Raw genomic sequence first — 25,050 nt, 5'->3', positions numbered from 1 at the left:
GCCCAGGGCTAAGTGAGACACTGGGAGGGAGGTCTGAGTGACAAGGTCATGCATTTCGCCTTCCAAATAAGTGTGTCTTTCTCAAGCATTACGTTGTTATTCGAGTAAAGGGTGGCTGCAAGCGTCAAGCAGTGTTCTGAGAGGACAGGCGGGAAAAGGACCTGGTGGGCACCCTGTCCCTGCACCTGTCTCTCATACTGAGTGAACATTTATGCAGCACCCAGGGGCAGGGGGAGGGACAGTGTAATGGGACAGAGTCAGACACAATCTTTGCCCTAGGTGGGTCATGATCAGATGCAATCTTCACCCTAGATGGGGCGTGGTCAGATGCAATCTCCGCCCCAGATGGGGCACGGTCAGGCACAATCTCCGCCCCCTATGAGGCGTGGCCAGTCACAATCTCCACCCCCTATGAGGCGTGGTCAGACACAATCTCCGCCCCAGGTGGGGCATGATCAGATGCAATCTCCGCCCTAGATGGGGAGTGGTGAGATACAATCTCCGCCCTGGATGGGGCGTGGTCAGATGTAATCTCCGCCCTGGGTGGGGCGTGGTCAGATGCAATCGCCACCTTCAGAGAGCCGTGGGGACTGGCAATAGGTGAAATCCAACACAGTGGAATAAATGCAGAGTTCGAACCTGCACAGGGTGCTGTGGGTCCAGTAAGAGGCCTCGGGAAACAGAGGGAAAATTCCTGCGGGGAGCAACACCCAAATTCAAGTCTGAAGGAGGAAGGTGGGGTGGGGGATGGAGGTGGCATGACCAAAGGTTTGGAAGCCAGAGGAACAGGGCCCTCATTACAGCACTGGAAGCTGGTCAGTGGAGTCCAAGGGGGTCGGGGGGTGTGAGGGTGGAGGGCGGGAAGCAGCCTTGGGCTGGACTGAGTAATTTGGATTTTCGAGGGAAGGCAAGGGACAGTTTGGCTAGGGATCCTGTGATTAACTGGACGGAGCAGCATGAAGCATCTGGGTTGGACCATGTCAGGGCACACGTGGGCAAAATCCAGGCTCTGTCCCCCGCTGTCCTTCCCAAGAGGAGCCCGAGAAGCTGTGTGGGGGGGGTCACCTGCTGGGCCAGCATCTAGGCAGTTCATGCCCTGGCTCTGATCCATGGACCCTAGCTTTCTAAGAGTCAAGGGCCTTCTTGGTATCCCAAGATGGATTTCTTGTCCCTGAAACCCAAGGCTGCCAGGAACCAGCCCCCTAGGAAGAGCTGATACCATGCCCCCAAGTGTTGTTGGCCCCTTGACTGTGGACAACTGTTGGCTAAACATCTCACCTCTAGTTGAAGGAACATTCTCTGAGACTGGCCTCAAATTGGACCTTTACCCAAAAATATCTGCATCTGACCTGTGCATCGTCCCCTTACCATATAAATCCTAGCTCCAGACCTAAGCATGGACTCCCATCCCCCTGCACCCATCTTCTGAACCACCACCGGAAGCTTCCAAATCCGGGGACCATCAGGACTCTCAGTTCCAATTTCCCTGATCTGGAACGTCACATCCTGAGCTCTGCAGGCCCCACGGAGGAGGCTTTCCCAGATCTCAAAGTCGGCCACGCGCCTCATTTTGTCCAGCAGTCATTGGACACTTGGCCATGACCTTCTGAGGAAGGATGATTACTGTCCCCATTTCACAGATAAGGAACTCAGGGCCCAGAGAAATAAATGTCTTCCTGCTATGGACTGTTTGTGTTCTCTCCAAATTCATGTGTTGAAACTGAACCCCAGGTGATGATTTAAGAGGTTGGGGCCATGGGGGGGGCGATCAGGACATGAAGATGGTGCCCCCAGGAATGGAGCTAGTGCTCTTATAAAGGGGACCCCACTGAGTCCCCCAGCCCATTCTGCCACAGGAGGGTAAAGAAGTCTGTAACCTAGAAGTGGGCCCTACCAGACCACACAGGTACCCTGATCTCATACTTCCAGCCTCTGGGGCTGAGAGAAGTAAATTTCTGTTGTTTAAAAGCCACCCGGTTGGGGCGCCTGTGTGGCTCAGTGGGTTAAGCCTCTGCCTTCGGCTCAGGTCATGGTCTCAGGGTCCTGGGATCGAGCCCAGCATCAGGCTCTCTGCTCAGCAGGGAGCCTGCTTCCCCTCTCTCTCTGCCTGCCTCTCTGCCTACTTGTGATCTCTCTCTCTGTCAAATAAATAAATAAAATCTTAAAAAAAAAAAGATAAAGATAAAGAAAGCCACGCAGTGACTTTCTGTGGTATTTCGTTGTGTTAGCCTGAACAGACCAAGAAACCTCCTTAAGGTCACCCAGCAAATGCAGGAGGAGAGCTGGCATTCCAACACACATTCTCTAATTCCACGTTCTGTCCACTACACTGACCTGATGAGAAAAGCGAAGAGGCTGAGAGCTGCCTCTGGCTACCCTTCTTTAAAGAGATCTGCAGCCTTTCTCAGGCTTCACATCCACTTAAAATCGACGAACCTGTTCAGCTTTTCCACTGACTGAAGATGAATACACACGAAGACCAATTATTGATGTTATTCAAGTGATTTGGAATATTCTAGAATCTAAAATTTAAAAAAATCCCCCGTGTGTTTTGCTTCCACTGCACGGCAGGTGTCTCCCCCACAATGCCTGGTACTCCCGAGTGGGCTCTGGGTACTTGTGGAATGAATGACACCACTGCCACTCCGCTGTATGTTTCACAACGGAATCTTACAAGGGTTTACTTGGCAGCCTGTGCTGTTCTGGCCAGGAGCCCCCCACCGCTAGGGAAGTGGGATGGCTGTGGTGAGTACGGTGGGAATGAATAAAAGGAGAAATGAACATTGTCATCAAGATTGATGTGGCTGAAATCCAGGCATTTCTGTGCAACATTTGTCCTACAGTGGAAGCTGACTGTGGCCAGCATTAACTGGGGGAAAGCAGACTGCCCGCCCAGATCCAGTGCCTCCTGCAAGCCGGAGCTCTGACCCAGGGCTGCAAGTCCATCTCCTCTGAGTTCCACAAGGACGTCGGTGCTCGCCTGTGTAGCCACACCCAAGTTCTCCTCCAAGGTGTCCAAGGCCTTAGATTTTCTCCCCAATGCCCATCACCCTGTTTCACTCCCATGGCAGCTTTGCTCTAAACTCTCTTTGAACACCCACATGGTTTTTCTCCCCTAGAAACCGCTTAATGATTGAACAATAGTGGTCCACAGCAGGAGCTCCCAGAGAACTCCTTATTTCACGAGCACATAGCAAAGACTCAATAGCTACGGCTTGGGTCTGACACGGGTTATGTTTGATTTTAAGGCACCTCATCTCCCCACACTGACCTCTCCTCCTAGGTGCTAATTCATGTTTCCTGTGAAGCATCTGTAAATGCAGGGGACGACCTTCATTTGTCTCTTTCTGGGAGGGCAGCATCGTCTTGGACTTGGACATGTTCCTTCTCACTCCAGCCCAGTGGGAGCAGCCGCTTTCTTAGCCCCCCCACACCCAACCTAGGCCAACACCAGCCCTTGCCTGGCATTTCAAGCTTAGGGCCAGAGAAGGTTGGACCATGTCTGGTCTGGGGAAAACTGTAATAATACTTGAGACTGTTAGCCACTGGATGAGGCAAAAACTGGTCTGAACTGAAGACAGAGAGAGAGAGTATGAAGTACTCAGCACCTCTTTGCTCCAGGGCTCCCTGATTCCATGGTCTCGTCCTAGGAGCTGCCAATACCCCTCATCATTTCCTGTTTCTAAAACACTTTGCGCTTGTGTTGCTTGAAACTAAAAAAACTTCTAATTCATACAAAACCCTTTTCATTCTCTTTTTCTCCCCTTCTCCCGTACCCACTCCAGACCATTCCACTTGCAAATACACATATTTTGCAGGATAACGTCAGAACCCGACCTATTACAATTGCCAGTCTCCCCATCATAACAGGAGCATTCCCAAAGCAAAGGAGGCAACACTGGAATTGTGCAAGGTAGGAAGGCACAACCCAGAGCAGGAGCCAGCATTCTCTTTGACCTTGAGCAAAGCCCCTCACTTCACCCCACCTCAGAGGGGAAAGTACAATTTCCTTAGCACATGCTTTCAGCACAATTCTCTCCATAAGCAAAGGACGGGTGCATTCTCCCAGGAAAGAGTTCGTGTGAATACGAATGCTTCACGTGCTGCCGTGATTCATTCATACAAACTAATTGCAGGGGAATTGCAGTAGTACTTCCGTGTGTTAAAAAATGAAACAAAAGTACGTTCTTTCCTGCCTGCTACACTATCAGTTGCCATCACAATGCAGTATGAATCCTGCAGGAATAACACAGTGTACTCAGTAGAAAGAAGTAAGGGAGAAAACTCCCCAGGAAGCCAATTATCTTGCACAAATTTCAGCCTTATCTGCCACGATAAGCCAGCAAGGTGAAGATAATAATAATAGGTATTTTTAGTTTGCGCTGTCGACCTAGAATGATTTTTAACTCTCTTGAATAGCAGTTTCCGGGATTCTTAAGGACAGAGGTCATTTCGAACTCATCCATGTAGCCACAAAGCAACTAGGACACGGCAGGTCCTCAATGCATGCTGTATCCATCACCTGCACAGACATGTGGGTGAGTGGGTGGTGGATAAATGAACGAGGGATAAAGGAGGCAAAAGCAGGAGAAATAATCATGAAATGAAATCGTCATACTCTCTATTTTTTATTTATTAAAGAAAGAGAGCACGAGAGGATGCAGGCAGGGGGAGAGGCAGAGGGAGAGAGAGAGAGAGAATCCCGAACATGCTCCATGTTCAGTGTGGAGCCCAACAAGGGGCTTGACTTCACAGCCCTGAGATCACGACCTGAGCCAAAACCAAGAGTCCGACACCTAACCTACTGAGTCACCCAGGTGTCCCCATGTCCTGTATTTTAATGTCTTTCAGTTCAGCGGATTTTCCCTGCCAGGTGTACAGCTAAGCCTTTGGGGGACATGAAAGAGGTATAAAGCCTCATGCAGACCAAAGACTCGGTGGAGGAAACAAGCTAAGGAAAAGAACCAGTGCTGGGGCTTAGCACAGCACAGAACATCAGAGTGGAGAGGGAGCCGGCGTGGGGTGCATACGGGATGTTGACGGGAGCAGGCATTTACCCAGATCTGGAAAAGCAGACCCACAGTGAGGGAAAAGGAGGCAGAGCAGGCAGCAGGGAGGGCAGGGTCAAGGGGCTCAGGGTGGGCCCTCTCCTCACACTGCCTCCAGGAACCATAGCTCAATGCACACTCAAGACAGACGTCTTTAAACAAAAGTCGAAATGCAGCCATTTCTTCTGACCCTGATCTGCTGTTCTAGACAGAACTCTCTTGGGACTGAATCACCCAGATAGCTCAATACAGTCCAGGATGGGTTAAATACCCAGTGAGCTGCAGGGGTCCCATCCCCTGCCCCACCAGCTCTGGCCCTGAATTCTCATTCCTCTGGAGAAGGGCTGATGTGGGTCTCTTTCTCCCATAGAATTCAGAACAGGTTTCTGTTTGTTTGTTTGCTTGTTTGGGCCTTTAAAATATCATCCTGGATATTAATTTACTTTCACTGGTCATTTGTTTTTATTGCCCTGAAACCACAGAAGGCGATCCACACCGATATAGCTTTCGGGGCAGGGGATAGAGGAACACAGCGACGAAGGCAAAGCTCTCTGAGATGTCGAGGGAAGGGGAGAGTGGTAGGACCCTGGCAGCAGAGGAGGCCCTCCCTCACCTGACCCAGCCTCGTGTCCACGCCCCAAATATACCGTTGCACCCCTGCAGTGGGGCACGTCTGCACACCGGGCCTTCTCTGAAACCAAATGACACAGGACGTGTGCGGAGAGATGGTATTGTGTAGTGGTATAGGGAGCCTGTCACGGAACTGGGTTTCGTGTCCCAGCTCCACCGTGGAACAGGTATGTCAGTGACTTCCGGCAGATGCCTCGAATCTGTCCCAGCTTCCTGGGATGTAAAAGAGGGGTGATTATCACAGACCCTACCGCCAGGGTGGAAATGAGGATTCCCCAGTGCCTGGCCCAAGGAAACAGCTGATCTCTGTTACATGATCAGGAAGAGAACACTGGAAACAAGATGCATGGTCTCCCCATCTGGTCATCTTCTCGTCCTCTCTGAATCTCAGTGCTCTTGTCTACCAGTAGGGTCAACTCTCCCCATGTGCTCCCTACTGCCCACCTCTGAGGGCTATGCTGAAGGTCAAGGGAGGGGATCCAGGTGACAGCAGTTGTAGGCATCACACACAGAAGTGAAGGATCACCACAGGCCAATGGAGACCCAGGGCATGATTCCATCCTTCCACTCATTCACCTATGGGATGGTAAGATTATGTGTCAGTTTGTTTGGGCCAGGGTTCAGATGTTTGGTCAAACATTATCCTAAATGTTTCAGTGTTTTGGGGGTGAGATTAATATTTAAGTCAGTAGACTTTGAGTAAAGCAGATTACCCTCCATGTTGTGGGTGGGCCTTATCCAATCAGTTGAAGGCTTACTAGAAAAAAGACTGACCTGCCTGGAAGAAGAGGGAATTATACCAGCAGACTTTCTTTGCACTCGAATTGCAGCCTTCTCCTGGGTCTCTACTTTGGATTTGCCAGCCACCCCCCCCCACACACACATCCTATTGGTTCTGCTTCCCTGAAAACCCTAATATACCTACCATTAACTGAGCACCTGTGTAGTGCTCTGGTTTTGAAAGGGGATGAGAGAGAGGTGACCCTGCCATCCAGAAGTTTATAGTCAACACAGATCCATTAAACAGTGAATGATGGAGATCAGCCATCCAAAAGGTACTAGATACAAAGAAGAGAAAGTTGGGTCCCCTAACCAGGGAAATCGTTCCCATGGAAATGGCATTCCCACACTATCCATTGGATTGGCAGGAACCAACCAAGCGAAGGCTGAGCAGACCTGTAGATGACCGCAAGCTTTCTGGGGAAGGTGGGCTCACGGTCTTTTGTTTCCTGCATGCCCTCCTGGGCTGGGCTTCCCGCATCCATTCCTTATGCAACACCCTACCTCTCACACTTGTAACCAGAGCACACGGCCATTTCAGAGCTGTGGAGCCAGCGGCGGTCTGAATGGCTCTATTTGTCCTGGAATCCTATGAGGGTGATACCTTCTCCACTTCCTCCGAGTGCGGATGGAGTGAGAGGCAGGCAGAGTAGCAAACCCTCTCAGCTCCCCCCACGGTAAGGCATTCCCAAAGGCTCTTCCTCCTCCTTCCCCAAATCATTGCTGGGGTGGTCAGGGAGCATCTGGCCCAGCAACTGAAGGAAATAACCCTGGGGAGAAAAGAGTCTCCTCTTTTTTTCCCTGCAAAAAAAGTCACAATATTCCATCGAGGGCTTCCTGTTTTGAGGCTCAGAGAGAAAGAGCTTTGTGTAGGGATGATGGCTGGGGGTGTGTCTGGAGGTAACATGCCGGCCTGATCCCATCCTCACCTCGCTCCACAACAGACCTGAGGCTCTCCCAGTGCCTGGCCCCCAGCAGCTCACCCACCTCTACGGCTGACCCAAACTCACTGTCTCAGTCCTCTGGCTTTTGCCCCACATTGGTCTGAACTGCTCCAGGCTAAGGGTCGTGCGTACCCATTGGGTCTTCAAGGCAGTGCAAGTAAGCTGGGCCACCGGGGAGCATCAGGATAGAGCAAGCAAGCGCGCTCCTTCCCTTGCCTTGTGCCAGCAAGCCTGCACTCTGGAATAAGAGAACTGAATTTGCAAACCGAAGGAGCTAGCCCTGGGAAACAGAGACTGATTTCTATCATCACTCGGCAAAAAAAAGTCTCGGGTTTGCTACAGCTGGTATAATGCCCCAGGAAGGAACCCACCGAGTATCTCACCAGTGGTGGCAAAGAGACCTCAGCTCCAGGGGACAAAGTGTCTATGCGAGTCACTGGCTGTGGCCTGGAGCACAGAGCAGACCAAGCCAACAGGAAAAGAATGTGCAAGGAATCCCATCCCCAACACGAAAGCTACTCTAATGGTTCTATTTCGGACTGTTTATCTGGGAGATCAAGTACTCTAATTAGAGGTCAGTGTTGCGGACTGGACTGCTAGTTGGTACCCGCTCCCCCAAATTCCTATGTCGAGATGCTAATCCCCAGGTAATGGTATGAGGAGGGAGGGCCACTGGGGTAACTAGGGCAGGAGGGTAGATCTCTCACCAGTGGGATGAGTGCCCTTCTAAGAAGAGATGAGAGAGCTTCCTCTCCCCCTGTCTTCCCTCGTCTTCCATGTGAGATATGACAAGATGACCACCATGTGGATGCCAGGAAGGGAGCTCTCAGAGATCTCTGGGATCTCTCCCAGATCCGCCAGCACCCTGACCTTGGGCTTCTCAGTGTCCAGAACTGGGAGAAGTAAGTTCTCATTTCAGCCGCCCAGTCTATACAGGATTTTGGTTAGCAGCCAAACGGGCTCAGAGGGTATGCCAGAACAGAGCTGAGATGGACTCATAAAGCCATGGGAGAGAATGAGTAATCGAAGGACTTTTAATTCAGCAACTATTTAGCAATCTCAAGAAAATTATGGTTTGCTTTTAAGAATGCATCCGAATGATTTCCCCCCCTTCCATAATGATTCATTTTCGTTCAGTGAAGCATTAGAAAGGAATTCAAAAACGTTTTGTTATGCGAGTCATTCAGGAAGCTAGAACAGCATTTCCTACTCTGAGGCACAAAGGAAAACTTTCTAATTAACTCAGCAGTTTGGACTCACCATTTTTTATACGGCATTACTATCAATCCCATTTTGATGGGATAATTATAGCAAATCATGATTAACTTTCCTTGCGGCCATTAGCAAGAGAAAGACCCAGAAAGATAAGATTGGAGAAATGTTAGCTTAAAACATACCTACTATTCCCATTCTTTTGATATCAGTAATTGTCTAATTGTGCTGAGCCTGACCAAAATGTGGTTTTTGGACAAAGAATGATCAAAAGCCCTAGTCTGGCATGATAATCCATCTTATTGCCCTTTGGTTAATTGAGAACGTGGCATTTATTCCAGGGAGAATTCCCTCATTTCATCTTGTGCTTTCATTCCATAAGTAAGGATGCTAATTAGGATTACAGGTATTCCAGGAGGCCCCAAACCTATCCAATTATGGCACAGGTTTCTAGCCTTTAAACAGTCCTTTCAGAAAAATCACCTTCCTCTTTCTCTTTCTATACACTTGCGTGTCTACACACACACACACACACACACACACACAAAATGCCTACCATCTCCACAATACCTTAAAAAAATACCCTTAAAAAAAAGCTGGTAGACTTGAGGCTGAAAATCACAAAATGGGGGAAAAGATTAACCATCTCTCATGCAAACTGTGCTTTAAAGCCTTCATGACTGATCAGCTTCATAAGCTAAAACTCCCCCTTCTCCCACGTAACACGGACGCTGGCCACAAAGAGCTACAAAGATGGCAAGAACAGGATTCCCTTCTCCCAAGAAGTTTACAACCTAGGGAGGGAAACTGAGAAGCTGTTTCAGCAGGAACGCAAGGATTCCAAAGCTCCCTTGCCCACAGAGGTCTCTTCTGCAGCATGGCCGTGGAGATCAGGGTCTGGAGGACTTCCCATCTCTGGAGTTTAAGCCGGAAAGTTTCAGAAGGCCCCCTGCTCCACCTAAGGCAGGCGGAAGTTTAGAGAACTGGACAGTGCATCTCTATGAAGAAAATAGACCTAAGAATCTATTCCCTTTCCTGAGCTCTGAACACTTCAATAATGGACCAAGACATAAAACAGGTAATTCTGGGCCGCAGGACCCAGTGATTCCTCCCTGCTTACCTGCGAACCATTTCACTCAGTTTGTTCTTTGTAGATAACCCCTGGCAAAGAGAGCCCCGAATGAAGTATTTTATATATGGTGATGCACCCTCCTGTCCAAAATCAGATCTAATGAAGCTGAAATGTGCTGCTTATCCTTCTAGTCTTCCTTCTGATTATAAAGGCAACGGCAAATTACCTCCATACAAGTTGGCCAGCAGTACTAAAGGCACTCACGCTAGGAATGAAAAGCAAAATGATGCCCCACTTTCGTTCTTTTCTTTTTAAGATTTTTATTTTTATTATTTACTTGAGAGAGAGAGAGGAAGAGAGAGCCAGAGAGAGCACGAGAGGGGGGAGGGTCTGAGGGAGAAGCAGACTCCCCCGGACCCCCCACCCCCTGCAATGTGGGACTCCATCCTGGAACTCCAGGGTCATGACCTGAGCTGAAAGCAGTCTCTTAACCAACTAGGTCACCCAAGCACCCCGCCCCACTTTCTTTATATGCGTTTTACTGGGACCCTTTCTGTCCAAGTGGCCTTTAATGGAGAATATCTTCTAATACTTCCCTCTCTTTTGCAAGAATGAGAGCTGCTTAATGTGAAGAGTGGCCTCCTAGGAGGTATAGACAAAAGCCCCCATGATTGAGGGCATCCGGGTTTGCTCCAGAAGCAGCTGGGTCCTTGGAGAAGCCCCTGGAGTCTGGGATGGGAGGGCACTAGGACTGCGCGGAAACCTCCGCGGGGTAGGCGGGGTGGGGGGTGGGAAGGACCCACCCAGGTGGACCAGTTGGAACATCTTTTCCAAGCTTCCTTTCCTCAGGTGCAGCTCTGAGGAGGAGTCAGAATAAGAAAGAAAGGAAGGACAGAGAACCAAACTCCAGGAACAAGAGCTCAGCAGACTCAAACAAAACCAGCAGAGCAGAGAAAGGAATATCTGTAATTAGGGAGTAGAAGGTCACACGAGTTTACTCCCCAGAAGAGCTGACAACTTAATTTACAAAGCTCTCAGGCTAGCCGTCCGGATGAATTATTTTGTATTATTTATGCAGTATTATTTACGCATTCTTCCCCCTGCTCCCGCCCCCCTCTAGCACACCGAAATAGAGAGCTCACGAGTCACGTTTCCCATCTGTAGCATGTAAGGATGGAGTAGTGGCTGGTGAGTGAGTAGCAGGATCCAGAATTTTCCATCATTTATATATACCTGAAATGAATGTCTAAGGCTGGCCGGATCTTTCCCTGTTCTCTCCGATAAAGCTTCAAGATGAAGAATGATTGAACCAACAATGAGGAATTTGACAATCTACAGACGGTTTAAATAACCTGGACCTTGGTGGGCTGAAAGGCATGAAATTCTCCTCCACGTAACCCGGCATCACTTCCTGAATGAGGGAGAGATACACCAGCCATTCCAACTTGTTGAATAAATAAGAGCTACAGGAGTACCTTTAAAAAATGATTTTAATCAAATTTTTCTGTCTTCTTGTGCTCGTCTTGTAATCAGGATATCAGAAATCCTGGCTCCCTCTTCCCCACAGTGTCCCAGGGGTTCAACACGGCCAGACCTCGTTTCACTGTGTTTCATTTTATAGTACTGCCCAGACATTGAATTTTTTATGAATCGAAGGTTTGTAGCAAGTCTCCTGGCGCCATTTTCCCAACAGCACCTGCTCACCACCTGTCTGTGTGTCCCATTTTGGTAATTTGCCTGATATTTCAAACTTTTTCATTTATTTGTTATGGCGATCTGTGATCTTTGTTATTATTGTAATTGGGGCGTCACACACTGTGCCCATCTAGGACGATGAACTGATCAATAAATAACCTGTGGCTTCCAACACCTCCACGGACCAGCCGTTCCCCATCTCTCTCTCCCTCTCCTCAGTCTCCCTACTCCCTGAGATGCAGCTAGGCCGAAACTGAGCCAATTAATAACCCTATAATGGCCTCCATGTTCAAGTGAAAGGGAGAGTCGCATGTGTCTCACTTTAAATCAAAAGTTAGGGGGCACCTGGGTGGCTTGGTGGGTTAAAGCCTCTGCCTTCAGCTCAGGTCATGATCCCAGCGTCCTGGGATCGAGCCCCGCATCGGGATTTCTGCTCAGCAGGGAGCCTGCTTCCTCCTCCTCCTCTTTCTCTCTCTCTCTGCCTGCCTCTCTGCCTACTTGTGATCTCTGTCTGTCAAATAAATAAAAACCTTAAAAAAAAAAAAGTTAGGTGTGATTAAGTTGAGTGGGGAAGGCGTATGGAAGCTGAGATGGGATGGAAGCTGGGCCTCTAGCACCAAGCATGAGCCGAGCTGTGAACGCAAAGGGAAAGCTCCTGAAGGAAATGACAAGGGCTAACCCAGAGAATGCATGAATGAGAAGAGAGCAAAACATCCTTACAGCGCAGACGGAGGACGTTTCGGTGGTCTGGACAGAAGAGCCATCAGCCACGACATTCACTTAAGCCAAAGCCTCACCCAGAGCAAGGCCCTGACTGAACTCTGGGAAGGCTCAGAGAGGTCAGGGAGCCACAGAAGAAAGTCTGACGCTGGCAGAGGTTGGTTCACAAGGTCTCCAGAAAGAAGTCGTCTGGACAGAAGTGTAAGTTGAAGCAGCAGGTGCTGACGGAGAAGCTGCAGCAAGTTCTCCAGAAGATCCAGCTCCGAGAAGTCATGAAGGCGGCCACATGCAACATCAGATTTCAATGTCGACGAAACAGCCTTGCCCTGGAAGATGCCATCTAGAACTTTCACAACCAGAGAGAAGTCAATGCCTAGCTTCAAAGCTTCAAAGGGCAGGCTGGCTCTCCTGTGAGGGGCTCGTGCAGCTGGTGACTTTAAGGGGAAGCCAGCGCTCAGGTGCCATTCCAGAAATCCTAGGACCCTTAAGAAGAATGCTAAGTCTACTCTGCCTGTGCTCTGTGACCAGAGCAACAAGGCCTGGATGACAGCACATTTGTTTACAACCTGGTTTACTGAAGATTTTTAAGCCCACTGTTTAGACCCACTACTCAGAAAAAAGATTCCTTTCAAAACATTACTGCTCACTGACAATGCACCTGGGCACCCAAGAGCTCTGACGGAGCCGGGCAAGGAGATTAGTGTTGTTTTCATGACCACGAACACAACATCCGTTCTAAGCCCATGGATCATGAAGTAATTTGCACTTTCAAGTCTTAATACGGAAGAACTACATTTCATTTGGCTACAGCAGCCACAGAGCAGGATTCCTCTGACGGATCTGGGCAATGTAAATCAAAAGCCTTCTGGAAAGGATTCACCTTTCTATTTCATCTACTCTAGAGGCCATTATGAACATCCGTGATTCATGGGACGTCGTCAAAATATCAACATTCACAGGGGTTTGGAGGAAGTTGACTGCAACGCTCAGGGAGGACTCTGAGGGGTTCAAGAGTTCAGGGGAGGAAGTCACGGCAGAAGGGGAGGAAAGAGCAGGAGAACGAGACTCAGGAGCGGAACCCGAGGACGGGACGGACGGGCTGCAACCTCACGACGGACCCGAACGGATGAAGCTGCTTCTCATGGAGGCGCAAGGAAAGTGGGTTCTTAGATGGCATGTACTTCTGCTGGAGATGCCGTGAAGATCATTGAAACGACAACCAAGGTTCGGAATATCCCATAAACTAAGTTGATAAGACAGCAGCAGGGTTTGAGAGGACTGACTCCAGCTCTGGGAGAATTTCTCCCACGGGTCCCATGCTATCCCACAGCATCGCATGCTCCAGAGAAATCCCTCATGAAAGGCAGCGTCCATTGATGAGCCAAACTTCACCTTTGTCTTATTTTACGAAATCGCCACGGCCACCCCAACCTTCAGCGCCCACCACCCCGACCCGTCAGCAGCCACCAACGTGGACGAGAGACCCTCCAGCAGCAAAAAGATTACGACTCCCTGAAAGCTCAGAGGGGTAGCATTTTTTAACAGTAAAGTAGTTTTAATTAAGGAATTAAAGCTTTTTTAAGACATAATACTACTACACACCTGATAGATCACAGTATCGTATAAACATAACTTTTATATGCGCTGAGAAACCAAAAAATTCATTTGGCCAACTTCACTGTGATCTTTGCTTTTACTGTAATGCTCTGGAACCGAGCGACATCTCTGAGGCGTGCCTCTCATCAGATGGCTTTGACCGTAAAAAGGCTTATAAATCTGTAAAAGACATAGTCTGCACTAAGAAGCTCACATGGTTTTTTTAATCATTTTTTTCTACACTAGGAGCTTCCACATCAAACAAGAGACAGTTTAGAATGAAGCTTAATGTAGACAATGTAGGAGCTGGTGGTGACACCGGACGTGTGTGTGTGTGTGTGTGTGTGTGTGTGTGAGAGAGAGAGAGAGAGAATTTAGAGCCCATACCTTTCAATGGAGGTCAAAATACGCTGCTACTGGGTTTGACAAATAGTGATGAACACAATACAGACAGGTTAAAATCAAGGGCCGAGAAGAGCGAACAAACAGCCCCAGCCTCGACTGCACAGGAGACAAGCAAGTCTGTTTCCAAATCACAGCTCCGAGGACCCCACCAAGTCGCCTGCCTCTGGGCTGCACGGGCCGAAGAGGAGATATCTCGAGGAAGCCCCAGAGAAATGCAGAGATGGGTGCGGGTGGATGGTGAGGGGGACGGATCCCTAGGAGCAGGGAACAGCATGGCTGGCACAGGAGCGGGGGCTGAGGCTACAAGCCAGGCAAACATTGTCGCAGGAGCCTCGAGTTCATGGAGATCAGGATGGCCCTCCCCCCCTTCCTTTACAGGGATGTGCCCAGAGCAGCCAACCAGCTCCGCTGTCCTGTGCCCTGCTGGGACTCAGGACCTCTCCAGATGATCGCTGAGTGAATCAAGAATGACAAGCCCTCCCCATCCTGTCCCAGCTTAATTTTCCATCATGTTTCCTCATGATCACGCCATCCAAATTTGTGGGGTCTTTCCATATTCTTTGGATCTATTCTCTTGCTGCTAACACTCACCTATTAAAGAGTTTTCTTATATTCCCAAAACACGACTGGGGGGTCGATGGGCGTGCTTTGGAGGTCATGGCGTGCTTTGGAGCCATTCCCAGAAATTCTAAAGGAAAAAGAAGGCTCCTCTGCGCCTTCGTGCTTCATGATTTCCCTTTAGGTATTCTCCTGACAAGAGGAGAATTAGCCAATGTATTGGGGGACATGACTGTCACCACTACCCGTCTCGTCTTCAAAAGTGCCGCCCATGGGAGGCACAGCGGCAGAACCTCACACTCAGAGAGTTAAACAGATAACGTGATTTGCTCTAGAAGCTTGTAATCCAAGACAAAGAGCTCTGACACTAAGCTGTGACAACTAACAAATGAATCTTAATCATGGATGTTAATTAATTGTGCAAATAAATTTCACAAGGAGCGTTTACTGACTTAGGAGAAGGAGCCATTTTCAAACAGATTAGAGGTATCATTTACATGTAAGCCAAACCAATGAAATACAAATGGGGACTAAGCTGCTTTCGTCCACTAATCATTTTTATCTATTCACTAAGAATGCCTCTACAAGACCACTTAGTATAGTTTTGTTTATATTACTTGGAAGTAATTCCAAATTTTCCTTAAATCAGATTGTCCTTCATTGGTCCAAATTGGTGAGATTTCGAGCGTGTGCATGAGCACATGTGCGTGAGCAGGGAGGGAAAGGCAGAGGGAGAAAGAGAATCTTAAGCAGGTTCCACGCCCAACGCGGAACCCAATGCACAGCCCAAAGCAGGGCTCCATCTCTCCACCCTGAGATCGTGAGTTGAGCTGAAATGAGGAGGCCGACGTTTAACTGACAGAGCCGCCCTCCTGGTGAGATTCGCACCCTGCTGGTGAGATCCCTAAGACTGGAATAATGCACAAGGTTCTAAGTGCTGTGAGGACTGGCATTCTGCCTTGTGTGTCGGCGACTGCACGCCTAGTGCCCAGCACTGTGCCTGCCACATAACAGGTGCCCGTGGAATAACGGCAGTGTGCCTGGGAGGGCCCCAGATGCTGATGAGGTTGGGGTGCTTCCTGTGTTTGCTGAACTCGAGCTTCAAGTACACTGAAGTTACTTGTAAAGTCTTCCATCGCCATGGCGCCCGGAAGAGCTCTGGCCTCAACTGGTGCTCAGTGGCCGCCCGGACGCTGGGTGATGGACGGTCTGGGGAGCTGCTGGCACCGGCAGGGGGCGCGATGGAGCACCGCCGATCTCACTGTGCGTCTGCTCTTCGCGGCTCCCCCTGCCCTTTCTCTCCCAGCCTCCTTTGCTACCACCGCGACCCCCACACATTCTTGGAGACAAGGTAAGACAAATTTTAAAACCCATGTATATCTCGTGGCAGCCCAGTGAGACCTAGAAAATAAAACAGCTTTAATGCTCCTGACTCAGGGGGCACAAGACAAGGGGGCCTCAGTTACTTTGTTCATGAAAGGAGAGGGTTTGAACTAAATAAACCCATTAGCCTCTTCTGCACCAGTGAGAACCTCCCGGGTCTCCGGAGGAAGTCCTGGGGCGGCTGAGGCACAAGAGGGCAGGGCTGAGCTGGGCTTGCTTCTGGCAATTCCATCAGGGTTCCCTACTTCCAGCCTCAGGATTCCTACAGGGCACCCGCTCCATAGTCAAATCCGCCGTATTTCTTAGAGCTGTTAATACTGAAGTTCTGTACCTGAGCTCCATTGATGGGAGTGAGTCCCTCCGTGTGGAGAAGGACTAGCAGCTCCTTACGGTGAAGCAGCAGGGAGTGGGAAAGCAGGGGTGTGGGAAACGAGTGCCTGCTCAAGGTCAGGCGGCTGGGTGCCCCCACAGCAGGTCCAGGCTCCCCAGCACGGTCACCTTCTGGGACACCCAGTCTGATGGCCCGGGCCGCGACACACCACCTCAGACACACTCGGGACCTCATGCCATTCCTGGTCAGAGAACCGCCCCTGTCACCCCTTTTTCTCACACTCGAAGAAGCATATACGATTGCAAATGCGTGAGACAGAGGGTCTCTTTCATTAAAAAAATAAGTGTATTTGCAAGCTTTCATTTACTAACGATAATAATCTTAATTGTGGCTGTTCCTAGTCTCATACCTACTTATCTTATTTATAATCCTGCTTATGTGTGTAGAATACTATCTAGTCCGCTTCTAGCTGAGCAGTGCCCTCCAAACAATTTTGATGTAAGCGCTGGGTCATCTTCTTGGCTGATGACACTCTGTTGGTTCAGTCCCTTGGTGACCTGGTCCCCTTGTCCCAGAAGGAGCCTACAGAGCTAAGTCCATTTTGCTCGGGCAGTTCCGCCCCAGCATTAAAGTTCCAAACTCCTTAGCAAAACAAAACCCCACATGCACTCAAATGACTCAGATGGTAAATGTCACCTTATTGGTATCTTAACACAATTACAAAGAAAAATAAAGATTTGAACGCCCTGTGTTTATTTGTGCCCACCCTCCCCAGAAGGTGACTTGTCAACCACCCAAAACTGCCCCATTGAGGGTGTCCCTGCTCTCCCTCAGTGGCTCCCCCTGTGAGCTCTTCCCTAGAGAGGGATCCTGATTTGTAAGGTTTTCACCATCTCTGTCCTGGCTGGTGAGACTGGGACAGCTTTATTCCCTACTCTGCTTCTGGGCTGGGAAAACCATCAGCGGACCGCTGTCTACCCTGCCCCATGCTGTGGAACATTCCAGAACTGGATGCTTACTCCACTGGAGTAAGCATTGCTCTATTCAACATCATCTTGAAGTTTAACACCATTGGGAAGAGTAACATAGCAAGTTGATACTTTCCCAACAGGGCGGTGAAATTGGGGCGGTGGGGGTGGTGGGGAGAGTAGGGGAGAAGGCGGCGAGACAGGGAGGAGAAGAAGGGGCCCAGGGAAGGGGCAGAGAGCCCCAAACTCCAGAAGGACTCCGAGTTATGGGAAGACCATGAACCTGACCTGGGTCAAGGGGAGAGGGCCACAGTAAGAGCTGGGTCCTCATCGTGTTCAACCAGACCTGCGACCTTCCAGAAAGAAGGGCAGGCGAATGACTTGAGGTAGGCGAGGTGCCGGCAAGGATGTGCCCCATCCTACACGCGACGGAAAGGAGAAAAGGTACAACGGCCACCTTTCTGGAGCCAACTATCTTTAGAAGTCTCAGCTGACTTCCCAGCTGGAGAGCAATCGTGACAGTGACGTCACCCGGAGCGTTTGGGGGTGACGCCAGAAAACAAAGTGACCCCAAACCCAGCTAAGCCCCATCTCCTAATAGCCTTGGCCAGCGGGCGGGCCTCCTTTCCTAGGGTTTGTGTTTTCCCTGGGGCTCCTGCCCCTGCCTGCGGTCTTTCTGTCTCTTCTTAAACGGTTACAGTCGCATCAAACACCGCACAGCAGCTTTTGTCCTGCCCGAGTCCGATCGGACCCCCAGTCGCCGTAATGTCTTCATTGGCAACACAGTGCACGTAACCAAAGCAAAGTTTACGGTCCTCCCAAGTGAATTTAAATCCGTCTCCTGTTCTCCCCGTCACCCTCCGGTGTTCAGCCACCCAGCCAGGCTCTGCGCCCTTATTCCTCCCCCCGCGGCACGACCGGCTCGCCGAGCACCTACCTTGCCCAGGCCTGGCGTGTCCTTCACCTTGTTGACGGCCCGCAGCAGGCAGGGAGGGGCCGGGGGAGGGCAGGTCTGCAGAATGCCGCTGAAGCTGGTGGCGAAGAGCGGGGGCTCAGCCACCGACGAGGGGGAAGGTCGATGTTTCTTCTTTTTAGAAGACAGGTTTAGCTTCTGGGCCGCTCTGGAAGGAAAGAATGCAGAAGAGGGACAATGAGGGGCGAGTAGGATCCAGTGTCCCATCAGACAATCAGATGTGCAGGCGTACTCTCTATCCTCTTTCTCTTCAAGAACCTCTGGTTCTTCCTGAGGCTTGAGAGTTCCCTGTTTGTCCTCCGAGGGCTCGGCAGTGGCCCCTCACTACCGCCCAGAGAACCTAATGAGCCACCGAATCACTTATATACAGAGAGGGAAAAAAGCCATACGATTGTGCTGCAATCTGCAATCGCGATTTCTAAAGGTTGGTTTGCGATCCGCACTCAGCCATAAGCGTGGGTGCAGCTGGTCCGTCTTTGGGGGAACAACAGCGCCGACGAGGCTCATGATCCCTCAGCTTCTCTGGTATGAACTCCGGTGTGAGAGGCCTTTCGAGTTATTTAGAAATTTGAACACCTTGTAAAATCCCAACCACCCTGGTGAAGGACCCGTCAAGGCTCACTCTGTGTGTGGTTGTGGAAGAAAAACACACAGCCCAGGACCACGGGGAAACATAAATCAACCTGGTTTTGGAAACATAACACCAAACAGAACACAGTCCAGCCCAGACGTACAGTGCTGAGACTATGGGCTCCTTGTGAGGAAAACGGGAATTTGTGTGTGGGGGTGTCTTTTGATACAAAATGCAATTCATGGGGGGGGCCTCGGGGGCTTATTCGGTGAAGCGTCTGCCTTTGGCTCAGGTCATGATCTTAGGGTCCTGGGATTGAGCCCTGCATCGGGCTCTCTGCTCAGCAGGGAGCCTGCTTCTCCCTCTCCCTTTGCCCTTCTTCCCCTGCTTGTGCTCTGTCCCAAAAAAATAAATGACATCTTTAAGAAAAAATGCAATTCAAGGGCAAGTGCCAGGGGTGAAGGTCAGAGCCAACAAAGGTGGCATAGAGAGGGCAGATGGGGAAGGAGAGAGGTTGCCGGCATCGTTTATAGTGCTGGGAGTTTACATCGTCTCTCCTACAATACGAACATTCTGCGACACTTAGACCATATTCTCGTTATAGTGAGCGGTGGTGGGGGGTGGTGGGAAATTAAAGCAGGTGGCCACGAGGCCACGTTATTGCAGCAACTCTGATATACTCACTCCTGGATTCCTTCCAGCCTTCTTCCTACCACACATGCCCACCCACACCCCCTCGGCGTGGAGGAGAGTGAGGATCCTGGAAGTCAAATCATATGCAGGGTCCTCCCAAGGACATCATCCTAGGGTCCCTTCTCTCTCTCTCTCCTGCAAGGCCAGATTTTCATTCTGGAAGATACTGGATCATTCCCAACAGCATACAAGCATGCTGTTGTTTCTCCTGTCTTAAAGGAAAAACACAACCTCTTGGTTCTTCGTCTGTGGTTGGCTCCCGTTGTGTTTCCTTGCTCATCTTTGCCCAAAACTCAGGGCAAGAGCTGTCTAGCCTTGTTTTCTCTGGTTCCTCTCCTCCCCCTGCCTCTGAGCACATTCCGTGGGGGGTGGGGGTGGGGGAGATCCAACCCCCAGCTGCTCCAGAAGGGCTCTTGTCCCGGTTGCTGATGACTTGCGCCATAGCTCAGTGGTGTGGTTCTCAGTCCCCTCTCTCCTGACCCATCAAAGCAGTGATTATATCCTTCACTTTTGTGGAGGCTTCCAGGACATTCCTGGCCATGCCTTTCTGGTGTTCTCAGCTGGTTTCTTCCCTTTCCCCTCACCCCTCAGAGGCGGGATGCCTCAGGGCTCCTCCACATCTACCCTCTGTCTCTGGCTGTTATCTCCCAGGAACACCATTTAAATAACATCGCAATGCCCAGGACCCCTAAATTTTTATTTCCAGCTTAGACCTCTCTCCGGAAATCTGTATTTAGTTATCCAACTACCCCCTCCCCAATTCTATTTGGATATCTAATCAAGGTCTCAGGCTTAGACACTAAATTCTTTTTTTTTTTTTAAAGATTTTATTTATTTATTTGACAGAGAGAGAGATCACAAGTAGGCAGAGAGGCAGGAAGAGAGAGAGAGAGAGGAGGAAGCAGGCTCCTTGCTGAGCAGAGAGCCCGATGCGGGACTCGATCCCAGGACCCTGAGATCATGACCTGAGCCGAAGGCAGTGGCTTAACCCACTGAGCCACCCAGGCGCCCTAGACACTAAATTCTTGATCTTTTCCTGAAAAACTGTGTTTCCTTGGCTTCCCCTCTTCCAGAAAATGACAGTCCCATCCAGGCAATGGCCCCCTGATCTATCAGGAAACTGTCCGGACCGTAACTCCAGAATACATCCACGATCCGCCTGTCGCCACTGCCTTGACCGCCACTGTCTCTGTCTGAGCCACTAACCCCTCTTGCCTGGGTTTCTAGAAGAGTCTCCTAACTCGTCCTTCCTCTGTCGTCATTCCCCAGCCTGCAACCCCACTGCCCAGGCTGTTTTCCACACGGTTGTCAGAGTGGCTCATTTAAAACACAACTGCTCAGAAAACCCAACTCCTCCATTTTGCTTCTCATCTCATAGAAAAGCTGAAGTAATTACAGCGGACTGGAAGGCCTTCCATGTCCCCTCCCTCCTACCTCAGACCACTCTTCCTACTATTCTTCGTCTTCAGCTACTCTCATCGAGCCATACTAGCCTCCAAATGCTCCTGGTTCACTCCCACTGCAGGGCCTTTGCACAGGCTCCTGCCTTAGCCTGGAACACTCTGGCCTAGGTAGAGGTAGGCACGTGGCTCGCTCCTCTACCTCCTTCAAATCTTTCTTCACGTGTTACCACATCAGGGAACCCACCCTGCCCACCACATCAGGCCGCACTTTCCAAAGATGGCTGCACCCACATGTCTCCCATTCCACATTCTCTTCCCAGGACATGACATTGATGTGTCTCCATCGACAGGCACGGTCTACTTTCCTTCTCTTCAAATGCCATTGGAACTTCAAAATGGCCTTGACCAACAAAATGTGGCAGGAATGATGTTGCATGACCTCCAAGGTTGGGTCATAACAGAAAATATGGCTTCTTACCAGAACCTGGCCTCTGCCTTGTGAGGAAGCCTATGTCACATGGAAAAGGCCACACAGAGAAGAGCAGAGGCATCCAGTCGCCAGCAAGCATCAACCACCAGACATCTGAGTACATGAGCCGTCAAATGATGGCAGTGGCCATACTTCGAGTCTTCTGGCTGAGGCCCAAGGCTCTGTGAGCCTAGATAAGCCACCCCACTATGCCTTGTCCCAAATTTCTGAACTCTAGAGACCATGAGAGATGAAAAGTGATCGTTGTTGACTTAAGCCATGAAGTTTTGGGGTAACTGGTTACACAGCCATAGTAAATGAACCCCCAGCACCTGCCCCCAATCTCCTCGTTCCTCTTACCCCGCCGGCCTCACCCGCCCATCCCCTGCATGGCACTTCCTGTCTTCTAACACAGCAGGTGACTTACTTAGTCATCATTTGTGTTGTTTATTGTCCGTTTCCTCTCTAGAATGTAAATCCCAGTGGGGCCAAAGGAGCACAAGGATTTGCTGAATGAATGAATGAAGACTGAAAGATCTGGGGCTATTTAGCCTGGAGAAGAGAAGTCAGGAGAAAAGGGAAGGAAAAGTCTTCTAAAAAAATGGTCTTCAAAAAAAAAAAAAATGAATAGGGACGTCTGGGTGGCTCAGTTGGTTCAGCATCTGTGTCTTGATTTCAGCTCAGATCATGATCTCTGGGTTGTGGGATCGAGCCCTGCACTGGGCTCCGTGATCAGCACAGAGTCTGCTTGCCCCTCAGCCCCTATCCCCTCTCAAGTGCATGCGTTCTCGCTCTTTTTCTCAAATAAATAAAATCTTTTAAAAAAAATGAGTGAATGACATGTAGCAGGAAGAATTTTTCAAGCAAGAACGCCAGGTAATTTCACAAGCCATCTTATTCGGTCTCAGAAAACCTGCTGAGGAAGACAACGATCCTTCCATTTCACAAAGAAACAGGGCTTTCAAGAGTGAAATCCGGAGTCCTTTAGCACCTGGCCTGAATCTGAACATCCGGCTTCTTCAGATACTGGGTAGATAACGGGAAAAGTCACTTCAATCCCGACTGTTTATAACGTATGTGCATAGCACCTGGCGATGGGTTGGCTGTGAAAACACGACCATCGTCACCGTCATCGGCACGATGATCACACTCAGCGTCTGTGTGGTCGGGTCGAACAAAAACGGTACCTACCTTTGTAGACTTTTTAGGAAAATGAAATAAGACTGTGTGTTAGGGGTTCGGTACAAAGGAATTTCTTAATAGATGGCATTTTGTAGGATTGTAGGAAGACAAGAGGAGACTAAAGCGGGGTCTGCCCGCCCCATATTGGGCAACACTGTCTCTCTAGGGAGCAAAACAGGCAGGTGGGACAGAAACACACACTTGGGTTTACAAGTCTAAGGCTTATCTTTCTAGAAACTAGAGTAACCCATTAGTCATGGGTCTGCTTCATGAAATAGTGAGCTTTCTGTCACCGGAAATGCCCAAGGAGGAGCTAGAAAACCACTTCCGGGGAATATCAGGGGGAACGAGGCATGCGTTGGGAGAATCAGATGATTCCCAAAATCTCTTCCAAGGCAGAGTTTCTGAAATGATTCCTGGAATCACTAAATTCCATTTAGGGAAGCCTCTGCTGGCTTCTATGCAGAAAAATAGTAATGGAGGGGATTATTTTGAGAATACAGTTTAAAATTACTTTCTTTCTAAAACATGTATAGGAAATAAGTGTACTAAAGAGAATTCCCAAATTGGAAAAATTAATAAGAGCCATGTTTTATAGCTTTATGTTCTATGAGAACATTTTACTTTAATTTCGACAGTATTAGAGGCAGCTGTTTGATCTGATCCGGCTTGTATGTCCCAGCTTCTTGGAAGTCAGCAGCTTCTGCTTTTATTATACAGCACTTCAGTGATGGGCAGAGAGGGGAAGGTTAGGGTCTAGGAATCTCTCATGAATAATTGTATTACTTGGTGACACAAAGGAGACAGAGTCATGAAAGAATTCAACAGGTAAAGACATTTTGGCTAGATGTGTAATTAATGTCTTCTAATAAAGTCTTTCTTCACAGGGAGAAAAACAACTTAGCGGGTCATCTTAGAAGATTTCAAACAACAAAAAAACCCTAAAACACTACTATAAGCTATATTTACTTGTCTCATTCTTTTTCTTAAGATTTTATTCTTTTTTTTTTTTTTTTGACAGAGAGAGACACAGCAAGAGAGGAAAGAGAAGCAGGGGGAGTGGGAGAGGGAGAAGCAGACTCCCCACTGAGCAGGGAGCCCGATGGGGGGCTCGATCCCAGGACTCTGGGATCATGACCCGAGCCAAAGGCAGACGCTTAACGACTGAGCACGTGAGCCACCCAGGTGCCCCTACTTGTCTCATTCTTATCACAGATACTATCCTAGGTGACTTCAAGCTATGCATCCCAACACACATCTCTAAATATCCATAAGCTTCATTTACGTCTCTGTGCCTTATTTCAAGAAAACAGATCGTCTCTCTAACAGGATGAAATTCATAGTTCCTGAATGTGGATAAGGAAATTGGTGCCACGCTAAGCCTTATGAGGCTGGGAATTTGGCAAGAATTTAAACTGATGGGCTCAGTTCTTCCCTCTGGGTTCTGGCCCTTCCTCTCCCCAGCCTTGTCGTCCTACCAGGAGACAGCTATCCTAACACACTGTGGGATGCTCTCTGATTCTAGGAATCAGTTTGGAATTGAAATCACCTTCCTATGGGATGCTCACTTCTTTTCATTGGCCAGATCTACCCAGATCTTTAAAAAAAAAAAAGGAGGTAAATAGTTACCTGGTTAAATGTAATTGGTTTAGTTGGGGGAAAATCTTAGGTCTCAGTTATATAGATCAGAGGGGGACTTTATGAGGATTCTTTTTTTTTTTTTTTTTTTTTTTGCATTTGTGTGACAGACCATTTGACCTAGAATTTTCAGAATTGTGGGAGCTTAAATGGAAAGCACCTCATGACAAGTGTATCTCATGAGAATTAAATTGGGGTCTGCCACCCTTAGTGTGCAGAGATTACTAAAATGCTGACTTAACAATACCCGGAGAATCATTATTAGCTTCATAAGGAATAGAACTTTCTTTAGGGAACGGGCAGGAGTATCAGGCAGCATAGTCATTTTTTTAAGGATTCACTATCCTTTTTGGAATTTGACATACTGTGTTTTGCTGACCACATTCTGAGAGCATTTCTTTCTTTTTTTTTTTTTTTAAGTAGGCTCCATTCCCAGCGCAGAGCCCAGTGTGGGGCTCAAACTCATGACCCTGAGATCAAGACCCGAGTGGAGATCAAGATCTGGACGCTTCACCGACTGAGCCGCCCAGGCGCTCCAAAGAGATCATTTCTTCTCATCCCAGGGGGATGTCCAAGTGGGGGATGCTCAGATAGGTGGGTAAATGGTTTATATAAATTAAGAGGTCATTCAAGCTGTACTAAATCGGGGGGGAGGTGAGGGAGGCCCTCCACACTGCCCCATCTGCCGCACAGAAAGGGTCCTGACCCAGGAGGGGATGACAGGGATCGGACGTCCACTGTCAGCTTGTAAAAGACACCCCACTTTCATCTAACGTGAC

General features: G+C 49.2%; 1 protein-coding gene across 2 annotated transcripts in view; it reads right to left on the bottom strand.

Moving 5' to 3' along the window:
* KIF26B (kinesin family member 26B) overlaps nt 1-25,050 on the bottom strand; it is a 416,715-nt gene that overhangs the window by 103,600 nt on the left and 288,065 nt on the right. For both annotated transcript variants that reach the window (XM_044267071.1, XM_044267072.1), the window contains one exon: nt 18,280-18,463. In XM_044267071.1, the coding sequence (XP_044123006.1) occupies nt 18,280-18,463 (184 nt within the window). The remainder of the gene's footprint in view (nt 1-18,279; nt 18,464-25,050) is intronic.

The sequence above is a fragment of the Neovison vison genome, chromosome 10 (assembly GCF_020171115.1).
Source record: "Neovison vison isolate M4711 chromosome 10, ASM_NN_V1, whole genome shotgun sequence".
NCBI classification, from domain to species: domain Eukaryota; kingdom Metazoa; phylum Chordata; class Mammalia; order Carnivora; family Mustelidae; genus Neogale; species Neogale vison.
This window is presented reverse-complemented; position numbering and strand designations above follow the sequence as displayed.